The following is a 12,645-nucleotide window of genomic DNA, read 5'->3' on the forward strand; positions in this document are numbered from 1 at the left end:
AAATGGCTGTATCAGTCAAATCAATTAACAGTGACTCATCAGCCCACAGACTGAGGGGAAAGACAGGATAAGGAAGAGATCAGAGTTTTGCTCAGGCACAGTCCCTGCGCTGTCCCTTGCTATTGATTGCACTCACAAGACATGATCCAGTCTACAACATGAAGAAGGAAATGCATTCATAGCTGGTTTTCCCGCCCAGGTAATACAGTCAGCCTGTAATCATGCACATTGCAGCCAACCATAAATTGAACACCTACCTGCCTTTTTGCACTGGGAAATTAAATCCAAATACAAGGCCTAGCCCATTTGACAAACAGTTGCAATAAATTAAAAACTGATCATTACATGCAAGCTTACATGTTAGGTTTAATCCTGCATGTATCATAGACAAAAATTTACACTGGCATGAGCTTGGTGTTAATTATTCCTTGGATAGGAGGGGACTCTGCTGTGTGATAACACGCCTTCAGTAGGACGCTGCTACAAGGCAAAACAATAAAACTCTTTACTTACAGATAGCTCTCCAGAACTAAGGACCAAGGCTGTGCTCCTACTCCATTTCCATTTTAATTCAGCAGTTCAGAGACAAAGATTTAGGTCCCTTCTCCAGTGTAATTAGATCACTGCAAAGACCTAGCTCCACCACTGCCATGTCTCAGCCTTATCAACACACCTTCACCCCTGCAGCTTATGGAGCACTGCAGAGCAACCTCATAGCTTGTGTAACAGCTAATGTAATACAGTTAGAGTGGAGATTACACTGATGTGTAATTAGTAAAGGTTCCACTGATGGGTCCAGATTCATTTTATTTTACTTTAGATAACTAAAAGTTGAACATCGACCTGATATAAGCCAGAGTCCCTCCATAGTCAGCAGAAAAGGATGAGCACATTCAGCAGAAAAATCACCCCCATTTCAGGATGGAAAAAATTAGACTCATAGGGTGACGGTCTCTGTCTTGACAACTAGACATTCAGGTCAGACTAGATGCCTAACTTATATAGCTAAAAGTGAGATAAAAGTCCTTTTCATGGCATGAAATGCTGGTTCTGCCCAGCGCTCAACTACTTCCACAACACCAGGATCTCATGCTTGGACTACGCATGGATCGCTGGAGCAAGTTTTCTGCTCACACTGATTTTCTGCTGTCCTGAAGAACTACAAGGGTGCTATGTGCCCTCCTAACATGGTGGGTATTTAAGTAACTGTATCCAGTTATAGCCATCCCATGACAAAACTGTCTCCTGGACAGTTGTCTAACTGGAGGACTACTGTGGAAGTTCATCCACAGCTTCCCATTCTGGTTTTCATGGGATAATCCATGTCAGAGAGCACACTAACAAACCTTGGGGTGATCTGGACAGTTCAAGGACCAGAGGTCTTTGGATCTGTCATATTTAGCTGGCTAGAGACTGCCTGCAAAAGCAGGATATTGCCCCAGTAATTTACTTTTATTTCCAGCATGTGTGGTGCCCAATGATGCGCCACTGGGTCTCCCCATCTACAGTGTAAATGCTAAAGCGGAATAATGGCAAAGTTTGTTAATCAAATTGTACTTTCAGTAACAGTCACATAAAGCCTCCTAAAACCTCGAGTCAGGCATCATTGCTTCCAGCCCATCAAGTTCATGCAACTTATTTAAGTGCCACAGGACCTTAAAACACGGTGCAAGTTAGCTCCAGCTCACTTAACTTTCCAGATTTTTGCTTTTCAAGGTTAACATTTTCCAACTCTTCTCTGCAATATTGAGGAGCTGACATTCCTTTTCTTTTCCCCCATTTTTCAATGAAAGCTGCAATTCCTGCATAACCACATGATAAGGCTTTAAGGAGATCTTTTCATTTGTTTAGCAAAGCAGTTCAACAGATTAGCATGTCAGTATCGCAATGGGCAATGCTGCAAATCAGCTTTTTATTTTTTTAATTTAAAAGCTGGAACTAAAAAGCAATGACTCTTCAGAGAAGCCAGGAAACATTTAAGTAGGGTTGAGTTTAAGTGCAGTTAAAAATACTGCAAAACAAAAAGATACAGGAATTGATTCTTTTTTGCATTATGGCTTCTCTTAGCTAGGGTGAATGGGAATCTGATCATCGATCACAGCTATTTCAGTAGGAGTGCAGGGCTCAGTGCTGAACTGTTTGTGATACCTGGCCTGTGCAACCCTGAAAGGATGCCTTGACACTCACAGGACATGTTGCTTTGGTGCAGGATTCAGCAATGCCTCTGGATCCCCTGCCTCTCGCCATGCAGAGGCTAACACAGAGTACAGTGGGCTTCCAGACAAAAAAAGGAGAAATCAGAGTCCTGGTGAATCCTACATTTGGCACCAAAACCAGGCATTAATTGACAAAGTCACCCTGTCTCATCTTCTGGAAGAGGAGAGAGTTGGCCTGGGTTCAGCTGCGAGTTGAGCAGCTCTATGGGACACAGCCATTACCTTACTAACCAGGGCACTTGACATTCATCACAAGGCAAGACAAGCTGCTCATCAGCAGGTCCGCAGGGCAGGTGTGTGCCAAGAAAGGTGCAGTGTGAAGAGCTGAATCGTTCCTCCACTCCAGTTCTACTGAGCAGCCTTCCCCCCAGCATCACTGAGATGCACATCAGCTCATATTCCCTCCATGCAAGCATAAATCCTGCTGTAAAGGAGTCTGGTTAGAGCCCCTGCTTCTTTCCTTTCAAAAGGAGTCTGATTTTTTAAAAAATTGGATGAAATAAGACCAAACAAAAGAGAGAAGAAAAAAACTGTCTTGGGAAATCTTTCTTTTTCTTCATTTCCTTTAAGGAACCACAGAGCTGGAGATAAAAAGCAGCTAACCAGAAACAAGCAGCATTTGATCAGCACTGTTGACCTGCCAGCAGGAGGGAGCCATGGATATAAAAGCCTGGGAAAAATCAGAAGTCATCCATTTCCGACGTACGTCTCTCAAAAGACGTGGCACCACCCCTACGTGTGTATAAAACATGGCCAGCCTGTGTGAAGATCCTCCTTTGAGAAACTTCAGAGAGTAACTACAAAACCAGAAGGATTTCACACACCACAAGAAACACTATGGGAAATTAACACTTTAGGAGTCAACAGCTGAGGTCTAAATCACCTTTGCCTTTGAGTGTGTTGCTAAAAGTCACCATCTCAGTGCATTTTAGTTTTATGGACAGTATGATCAATTTAGGCATGTATTTCTCTAATATTAAATGTATACTATACTTTATCAAGCCAGCAGCAATTATGTTAATGGCATCTTCAGGTCTTGCACTCCCCATCACTTCTTCCTCTAGCTTGGTTATCTGATGCATTTCAATTTTCTGACCATATTCATTACATCAAAAATACCTCTAAGCATGTTCAGGTCAGTTCCAACCTCAGAGGGAAAGTTCACCCTTTCCCCAAAGCAGGGGTTTTTCATCAAATTGGATTGTAAGATTAGCATTAGTAACTCACCCTGGTAATTATTATATAGAAAATAGCTCTTTTGGCTGTGTCTACCCTGGTAACTAGAAGGGGGCCACAGATCTGTCCAGTGTCACAGAATCACAGAATCATTCACGTTGGAAAAGACCCTTGGGATCATCGAGTCCAGCCATCAGCCCTACTCTACAAAGTTCTCCCCTACACCATATCCCCCCAACATCACATCCAAACGACCCTTAAACACATCCAGGGATGGTGACTCCACCCCCTCCCTGGGCAGCCTATTCCACTGGCTGACCACTCTTTTCTGTGAAACATTTTTTCATGGACTGGCTCACCTTGTTTATGTGAATCTCTTCCCCTGATGCTCCTGTACTCGGCAGGGTGGGCATGTCCTTTTACCCAACCCCAAACACCCTGAGCCACTTTCCTGTGGATTATCTCTGGAAAATATTTGCACCCCTAAGGTGGAACAAAATCTAAACAAATGAAAATTGAGTTTCCCAGCATTTTCACCACCAAGCAATACAGTTCCTACCATTTTTTATAGATGCTCTCCAACAATCTTCAAGTATCACCATAAACCATCTCTGTTATATGTTGTATTTCTTGGCCATAAAACACTAACAGATAAAGAGAGGTTAATGCCATATCAGCAAGGAAAATAAGATGAGTGATTTGCCCTCTCTTTTTAGCAGTAAAAATTCTCTGTCAAAGAAATTTTCTAGTTGGGAATAGCCCGTCATCTGAATCTTTTTTTTCTCATTGAAAACTTACCTTACAGCCAGCAAATACCTTTCCCTGCAGAGACAGCACTTGCATCTCTGAAGCCAGAGCACAGACCTCCACAACAGAGAAACAATCCAGTTCTTTCACACCTTTAACTAACACATCTCTTATTTTGCTCTTCCTACATCAGGAAATACAATCCCCTTGCCATTATCTCAGTGTAAATCCAGGTTAGCTCCATCTGACCAAAATTTTATGTTCTAGAAATAAACTAATAATGGACCAGCCTTGTGCCTGGTGGGTCCCAAAGCCTACTTCTAGCCTCCCAGAGACTAAACACCAAGTCATCTTTGCCACTCACCCAGCTAAACACTCAACCTTTCCTTTTTTTCTTTTTTTTTTCTTTTTTTTTTTTGTCAGGTTAGTTTTCAGCCAAATCAGTGTTTACTCTGACTCAGCACACAGTGACAGGATCACCAGCACCAACACAGGGGAGCCAGCAGCTCGGCTGCACGTGTCGTCCTAGATCATCTTAAACCAGCTGTGAGCCCTTGTCCCAAGTATACAGCGATTACTGTCTGGCACTATTTATAAAAGTGAGCATCACAATGCTTGTGAAACAAGGCCATTATTAGATTTGGCTAATGTTTTGTAATTGAAAGTTGTTGCTTTTTTTAATAAAAAAAAAAAAAAAAAAAAAGGAGGCTGTCATGAAAAGGGGTTTTAATTATTCCTCTTCTTGAAAGCCAGAGATTTTCTCTTTCAAAAGACTGAAAACCAAAATGTTTCCACTACCATCAACCAAACCTAAACAGATTTTCAGGTCAGGCACAACAGCTAAAATATTACCAAGGGGGAGTGGGAGGGACACTCTTTCCCAAGTAGACGTAAGAGTTAGGAAAGACACAGCCATGCTGGATACCTGCACAGGACTTTTGCCATAGCAGCCCCTAGAAGGACCTTGGCAATGTCTGGGAGACACGTGGGACCTGTCTCCTGACCTGTTCCCAAACACTGCGGCTTTCCTATCTCAAGCATGAGGGGTTCAAGGCTGCCTTACTTGTTTCCAACCCTTATCTGTTCTCCACGTTTTTTTTAATTTTTTCTACTTAATTGGTGCTTACTGCTTCCTTCAGCAGATGTCAATAGCAACTTACACAAACGACATGGGGGAAGTCTGCTTCTGGTGGCATCTCCCTGATGCCCACAGAGTGAGCCCTGCAAGTCCTGATAACCCCTGGCTCTGACCCGCAATCATCGCAGTCAATGGGAGCCCTGCCAATGTCTTCGTTGAGCATAGGGTCAGACTTGCAGGCAAGGGTTTCCCTTCAAGCAATTCCAGCATTTCTGACCCAGGTCATCAGCCAGCATAAAATAATGCACAGTACTGCTAAAGCCTTCCCAGCCAAACGTGGCCTGGAGGAGGCAGCTGACAACCCAAATCACTGCATACACCCATCCCAGCACCTGGCTCACTGATGGTCCCCCACTGGTACCATGCATGGATGCGCCAGGAATCCCAGCACAGCTTCTGTCCTCACTCGCCCTCTCTAAATCTACACAAGCTATGAGGAACAAAGGCGGGGGGAAAGGAAGAAAATAAAATCATGGGCTTTTTTATAGATGATAAATACTCATCCTGAATGATCAAGTGCTGTTTGATAGTGGAAGAAATGTAGTCTTTCGAATTTATGGTCTGTTATAGGAGTTTTCACTGTGCCTAATTTTCTTATTCTTGCACCATTACAACCATGGCTCACTTTCCATTTTTTATACCAGTATCTGTCCTCCTTCTCAGGTTTCAAATTCTGACACCTCGCTGGTTTCTCCTGTGCTTCCCCCCACCTCTCACCTTGGTCTGTCTACGTGCTGCGGTGGCGATGCTTTCTGCTGCAGTACCTGTGTCTCAGCATCTGTCTTCTCACCTTTTGTGCACCAGTTTCCACTCCATTGACTTTATTGTCAGCAATTTTATAGCATGGTTTTTTTCCTCTTCTTTCTTCATCTTTAAGACCGTCCATCACAGTGGCAAATGGAAGCCATACATTTCTCTTTTCACCTCAAAGACACAAGTCTGCATAGGAGGTGATAAAAATAAGATGATCTAGGTCTAGGAATCTTTCCACAGCCTCTTCTGCTGACTATGATCTGTTCATAAATTCAGAGTCTAGGATCTTTCAGGGTGTTTAGAAATCAGGGAATAGAACAATGGATCACCCCAGCAGCCGACACAGGTAGATCCTGTTTTGCTATAGCCAGTGAAGATGCTTCAGAGAAAGGGACAAGGGCACCAATAAGGGACAGCGAGGGAACTGACTTAGAAGGAGAACTCCTTCCTAAATGTTTAGCAATGAGCTAATCCCTTCAGAGGTTTTAAGGCCAACAGAGTCTAAATGAATCCCAGAGATCACGAAGTCTCAGAGGTTGTTTACAGTTACATGAAAAGAAAAAAGTATTACCATTTAAGAGTAATAACATTTAGCCTTTCAAGTGCACAGAAAGCCTTTTTCTTTCTACCTTGTCCTAAAGATTTGCATCTCATTAATTTTCTCTATCCCATGCATTAATGCATGTTCTTCCTTCTCTTTCTCCCTCAAGTTATTCCGTTCTTACTTAGACAGTATCAGCCTCTGCTGTGATCACTGTATCCTTATTAACAAGTTAAAGAACAAACACAACATTCACAGTTTCTGAGCACTAATGATAAGGCACAAAAACATTCTTACATGCTTTATTCTGCTTTTTTATCATCTCTCCAACTTACTTCACTATGAGCACATGGGCTGTCCCTACAGAGTCATCCACAATGACCCCAGCCCTTTTCCCAAGCAGGTACAGTTCACTTACAACATAAGAGTGTATAAGATACTCAGATTCCTTCCAGCAGACATCCCTGTTATTCCTGCCATGTATATTTGGTGACAAGCACAGTGACTTTTATCTAGCTTTGTTATGTAACATCCTTCCAAGACTGACACATGTCTCCTCTCCATCCTTTACATGAGAAGACAGAACTTCACCTTGCTTCCCAGGCTGCTTAGCTCAGTACCTAGTATCTTGATTTAATATACTAACATACTTAAAATACTTCACACTTAACTTAGACACACCCCATTTTTTAACCTTTTCTCATCGTTAAAATTGACATTATTTCAACACCCTTAATCCACTGTACTTGACCCAATTTCAAGTTCACACTTCCCCTCCCTCTTTAAGACTTCCTTGGCTTTGTCTTGCAAGTGAATTTATAAAAGATTTTTCCATCATCCAAATAAATTACTTCTATCATTTTTATCTCCTCCAGAAGTATTCCAGCACACTAGTATAAAAACACTTTCCCTTATAGAAGACATTTAGCATTATCCTTTCATTCACTTAGTCACTTTATAATTCTATATTTGGTTTACCTGCCTACTGAAACAGCAGGTAAACCATTCAACATAGCAGAATCACATTTATTATCTGTATCAAAAACATGTGTTTGCTCTCAATCTGCATAGTAACTGAGAGTTCAACAGGGTAGATGAAATAAAACATTTTTGCCAGCAGCTCAGATATTCTGTATCTCTCTTTGCAAACAATTTGTCTGAATGGGATGTAAGAAGAGTCCGTCCATTATTTTTTGTCATGCTTGCAAAAACAGCATAGAGAAAGAATAATGAAATGAAGAAAAGATGCATTTAGGCTGATATCAGTTAAAACATCCTAAAAGCAAAATCTGTTCAGATTTGGGCAAATCTCTAAGGGGAAGCTGAAGAAGACTCATTCACTTGTAAAGTCTAGAAAAAACACCAATCACTGGAAAATTAAGATGTAGTGAAGATGCTTTCTGCAGTGGCAGGGGGATGGACACAATTATCTCATCATTTTCATCATAATAGCTGAATGTGCATTTAATAACAGTGAAAAACATGGGTGTCAACTCCATTCGAAGTCTCATGCAGCACATGAAACATTTGCATTAGTATCCCATTCATCGTTGGCTTAGGCAGAAAGAGTTCACCAAGCAGTTATTCTTCTATCACCGTCCTAATACAAGTTACCAAGTCGCCAGCAGCACAGGATACAGCAGTGGGTCTCCCCAGCTTCTGCACCTCAGAGGTACCCCAGCCATCCAAGCCGAGCCTGCCTCCACCTCTTGGAGGTGCACCTAACTCACCTTCAGACTAGCTGTTGGCATCAGAGAGCTCAGGGAAAGCTCGTGATGTGAATGGGCATCACAGCACAGACTGAACGCTGTTATATAGCTTATGGCTATGTCAATTTACTCCAAAAACTCATGGGAACATTCATTCAAGCTGCTTGTATGTTTGGTTTGCAGCACAAACACACCTTTCCTAAATCCAGTGTGCTGAACTACTACAGTCCCCGATGAAAGAAGCCAATGACAAAAAGGTTTCTGGAAAGTGACACTGTTATACATTATTATTTTTACTATCTACGTAATCAGAGCACCACGGAGCCTCAGGCATAGCCAGAGATCCCACTGCTCCAAATGCTGTACCAGCACAGGAATCCCACAAACTGGCAGATATCTGTATTTCTCGTAACAGTGAGGAAACAGAAAAACTGCTGTCAAGGAAGGGGGAGGGAGCTAAATGCAGCTAAAGGAAAGATCCCCTATAGATTCAAAATTAACTACCTGCCAGTGCATTCCTTGTCCTTCTCAAGCCTTTTGGTTATAAAACAATAAGACCCTTACCAAGTCTTCAAAGGACTGCAATACCCTCTAACAGGCTGTGCTTTCTCATTGTGTGACTTCATCCCTAAGTCTGCCCAAACCAGAGTCAATCACAACAGGAGCTGCTGTGATTTTAATGGCAATACACCCAGATCACTCGAATTAGGCTGAATTAGGGCAAATGGCAAAGTTTTGAGACCAACACATAACAGCCAGGTATTAGACATGTTTTACATAACTATTAACTTTTGTTCTTCCCTTTTGTAAATCTTCTGATCTGATACACTGGTGCTTTGCAAGCTTTTTTTTTCCCCTTCTCCATCCAGACATGTTTGTATTTATATTCCTTGGGACATATGGTTGCATGGCTGTACACATACACCAGCACAAGTGACATACAGCTTTTTAACCATGTATGTGAGGGATGTCTCTGTCTCAAAGAGTATTCAAGTGAAACTAAAGCAAAATAACACAGTCCAACCTTCTGAAAAGAAAGCAAAATCATTCAGGTACAGATCCAAGGGGGCCCAGAAGTGGGGCTCAGGAGAGAATTTGCACACCTAAAGCCTGATGTGTAATGTTCCAAATACCAGCTCTACATCTTTGCTACCTCTGCTGAGATTCAGCTGTCACCTTTAACCATCTGCAGAGGTTCGTTTTTTTAAGTAAAGACTTTAGGACGAGATCAGCTCTAGAAGGGCCTGTTTGCCTTCACTGGCTGACAAGGGAGACAGGTAATTCAAAGCAGGTGGCTACATAAATCCCCCTCGCTGAGAATGACCAACATTTAGGAGAAACATGACCAAAACAATCATTGATTTGGGTATCCCACACGTCCCCCTGCTGCAAGATTTCCCATGCTAGACTAGCACTGAGCTCTCCCGCTGAGGCTCTGCTACTTGGAAGAAAAAAAGTAGATCCAATAGCCAAAGAGGGAATATTCCCCGGGTCAGCAGCAGCCTCTTTCACTGCAGGGAGCTTCTGCACCCCCAGCTGAGGAGGTCCCACACTGCAACAGCCCCCAAGCCTGGATCAGGACCCTTCACCAGTCCTCTGACCGGGCTGCAGTCACCCACCCCCAATCCAGTCTGAGGCTATACAAAGTATTTCTTGCTAAAGAGTGCAACTGCAGTAGGAGAGGTGAGGAAGCTCTGTTCCCAGAGCATGCTCAGAGGAGTGCGAGAAAGGGACTGACCACTGCACACTCACAGGTTTGTGCTTGCTAGAACAGAGCCCCTGCCACCGCGACCTGTTTAGGAAGGTGGTATCTAACCTCCTCACCCCTACATCTAGATTTAAAACACAGGAAAGACCCACTTGCTCTTTAAAAGTAGCAGAGAGGATCTCCCTGCATGCAGGAGTGAGGATGGGAACCCTGGAGCAGAGGCTCAGCCTTGGTCCCCTCCATCGGGGCTCCTTCTGGGCCACCCAGGGCTGAGCATCTCTGTCCGGCAGCCTCAGCTCCCGCATCCTGCACAGCCCTGCAGAGTGGTCCCTGCTCCGAAGACACCGAGTCCCTCCCGTTTCGGGTTTTTATAGTAGCAGAGAGGCAGAAAGTTTCTCTCCCCATGTCACACGCTCGGCTCAGCCTAGGACACCCCGGGCTGACACTGGGGGGTCGGGACAGCCCCACCACACCATCTCCTTTCTCTCCTGCTTTTGCACTGATTTAACACGGTATTTAGAAAAGCAGCGGAGCCAGCCGAGTCCCCCTCGTTGGGAGGGGGGGCTCTGCTATTTCCACCCACCGGAGGGAGCCGCAACAACCGGGGGGGTGGAGGGGAGGGGGGCTTCGCGACCGACGGCTAAAGGGGCCGCTCCACGCGTGATACGGGGGGCCTCGGCCGCCCCGCAGAGCCCCCAGCAGCACCGCGGCGGAGGGACCTTCTCCGTGGGTCCGACCCCTCTATCGTCCCACGGACAGCCCCGGGGGAGCAGCAACAACCAGCAACACCCCCCCTCCCGGGGTACCACCCTCCCCCCGAGCCGGTTCATCCCCCCTCCCCCCCCGCCCCTATGGATGGGGAAAACCCCAGAGGAGGAGGAGGAGGAAGAAAATCTCACCTCTTCGCAGGGCGGCAGCTGCAGGGCGGCCGCCTGCCAGCCCAGCAGCCAGCAGCACACCCAGGCGCTGCCCGGGTACCCCCGCTCCGCGCCGGCCCGCCGCATCTTCATCCTCCTCATCCTCCTCCTCCCCCGCCGCGGAGCGCCCGCGCACCCCTTCCCCGCGCCGCTCCCGGGGGCGGGGGGGTGGGAGGTGGCGGGGGGGTGGGGGAATCACCGCCCCCTGCTCCTGCCGGAGACCTCCCTGCCCCGGCCGCGGCCGGCGGGTCGGGCTGGCCCTGGCCCTGGCCCTGCGCCCCGCCTGCCGCCGGGCATAACCCCGCGGCTGGCACGGACGGCAGCGGCCCCGCCGGCCGCCCGCTCCCGGCAGCCGGCTCCGCCAAAGCCGGGAGGAGGGGCTGGGAGGGGGAGGGGGAGGAGGAGGAGGAGGAGGAGGAGGGAGGCAGGCAGGCAGGCAGGCAGGCAGGCAGGCAGCGCAGGCGCACGCTGCCGAGGCTCGTCCAGCCCCGGCGTGGCAAGCGGGAGCGCGGCGGTACCCTCCCGGTTGCATCTCCCCAGCCCCAAAGGCTCTGGGGGTAGGAGCAGCACCGGGGGGGGGTGAAACCCCGCAGGCACCGCCCGGCAGCTCCGGCCCTGCTGGGGGAGCGCGACAGCACGCCCCGGTTGGACACACACACACACACACACACGGCCCTAAAAGGCTCTGGGGTGGGAGCGGTGAAATCCCCCTGGCCCGCAGCCCCCGTCCCCCCTCGCTGGGCGGCTGGCACCGTCCTTGTGCGCGGCAGCGCCAGGCGATGCGGGGGGCTTGCACCCCTCTCCCTGCCCCTCCCGCGCTCAGGATGTCCCTGTCCCCCCTTAAGGTGGGACCCCGCCGGCTGGGACGCGCGGGGCACCGCTCGCCTCCTCGCCAGAGCATGACAGCGGCCCTCCTCCGTGGGGTGGGAGAGCAGCTTCTTCGTGGCCTGACCCAAATTATCATTATCCCGGAATTATGCAGACTTCTCCCTCAGTGGTTGCCTTTCAGCCCGGATTTTGACTCCTCTTCCCCAGCAATGCCCAGCTACTCATTCCTAGGGAAGTGTTGTACTTCCTCAGGCACTGCCGGTCCTCTGCCTCCCCGGCATCTCTGCCAACCCTGCTCACTTCCCTGCTCCCTCCTGACTCTTCCTTCTTTTCTACCTCCTCTTATCTAGCCAACAAAACCCAGCAGAGACACAGCGCTCCTCATTGCTAGCACAGTATGTTCCTGTCCCCATTGATCTACCTTTTCGAATTCCAATACCTAGCCCTTTATTTTTCACTTCTAATTTGTGGAGTGACCTTTTTTTTTTTTTTTTTTGGCAATTTTACTGCAGTTCCTGCTCACCATGATCCAGGTTTGACTCAGCCTTTATTCATCTCTCGAAAAGAGATGAGGAGTATGAGGATAAAGTCAGATCTTTTCCTGCGCTGTGTAACCCCTCTCACCATCCCAGGCTGGTGTCATCGCTGTGACTGTACGCTAACAGAAAAATGGTTTAATTCGCTCATTTTATGTTATTTGAGGACCTTGCTGGAGCAGTCTGGAGGGAGCTCTGTGACACTCTGCTAACGGAGACAAGTTTGAATTTTCCCTTTGTTCTCACACCGAGCCTTGTTCTGCTTTTAGCTCCAGCTGGAGGAAAGAAAATGGGTTATTGGTTGTTCCACTGATGGTCCCCATCCCTCACCAGGGTGCCAGATGAAGCAGCTTGTGTGAACTGTTACATGAAAAAG

At 46.9% G+C, this 12,645-nt stretch overlaps 1 protein-coding gene across 1 annotated transcript in view; it reads right to left on the bottom strand.

Annotated features, from left to right (window-relative positions):
- The window catches only part of ELAPOR2 (endosome-lysosome associated apoptosis and autophagy regulator family member 2), a 103,465-nt gene extending 92,291 nt beyond the window's left edge, over positions 1–11,174 (bottom strand). Inside the window, exon 1 of the mRNA XM_074827939.1 lies at positions 10,888–11,174. Within this exon, the coding sequence (XP_074684040.1) occupies positions 10,888–11,007 (120 nt within the window). The 5' untranslated portion in view covers positions 11,008–11,174. The remainder of the gene's footprint in view (positions 1–10,887) is intronic.
- Between the last annotated feature and the right edge of the window lie 1,471 nt (positions 11,175–12,645).

Source organism: Strix aluco, chromosome 5, assembly GCF_031877795.1.
Source record: "Strix aluco isolate bStrAlu1 chromosome 5, bStrAlu1.hap1, whole genome shotgun sequence".
Taxonomy (NCBI): domain Eukaryota; kingdom Metazoa; phylum Chordata; class Aves; order Strigiformes; family Strigidae; genus Strix; species Strix aluco.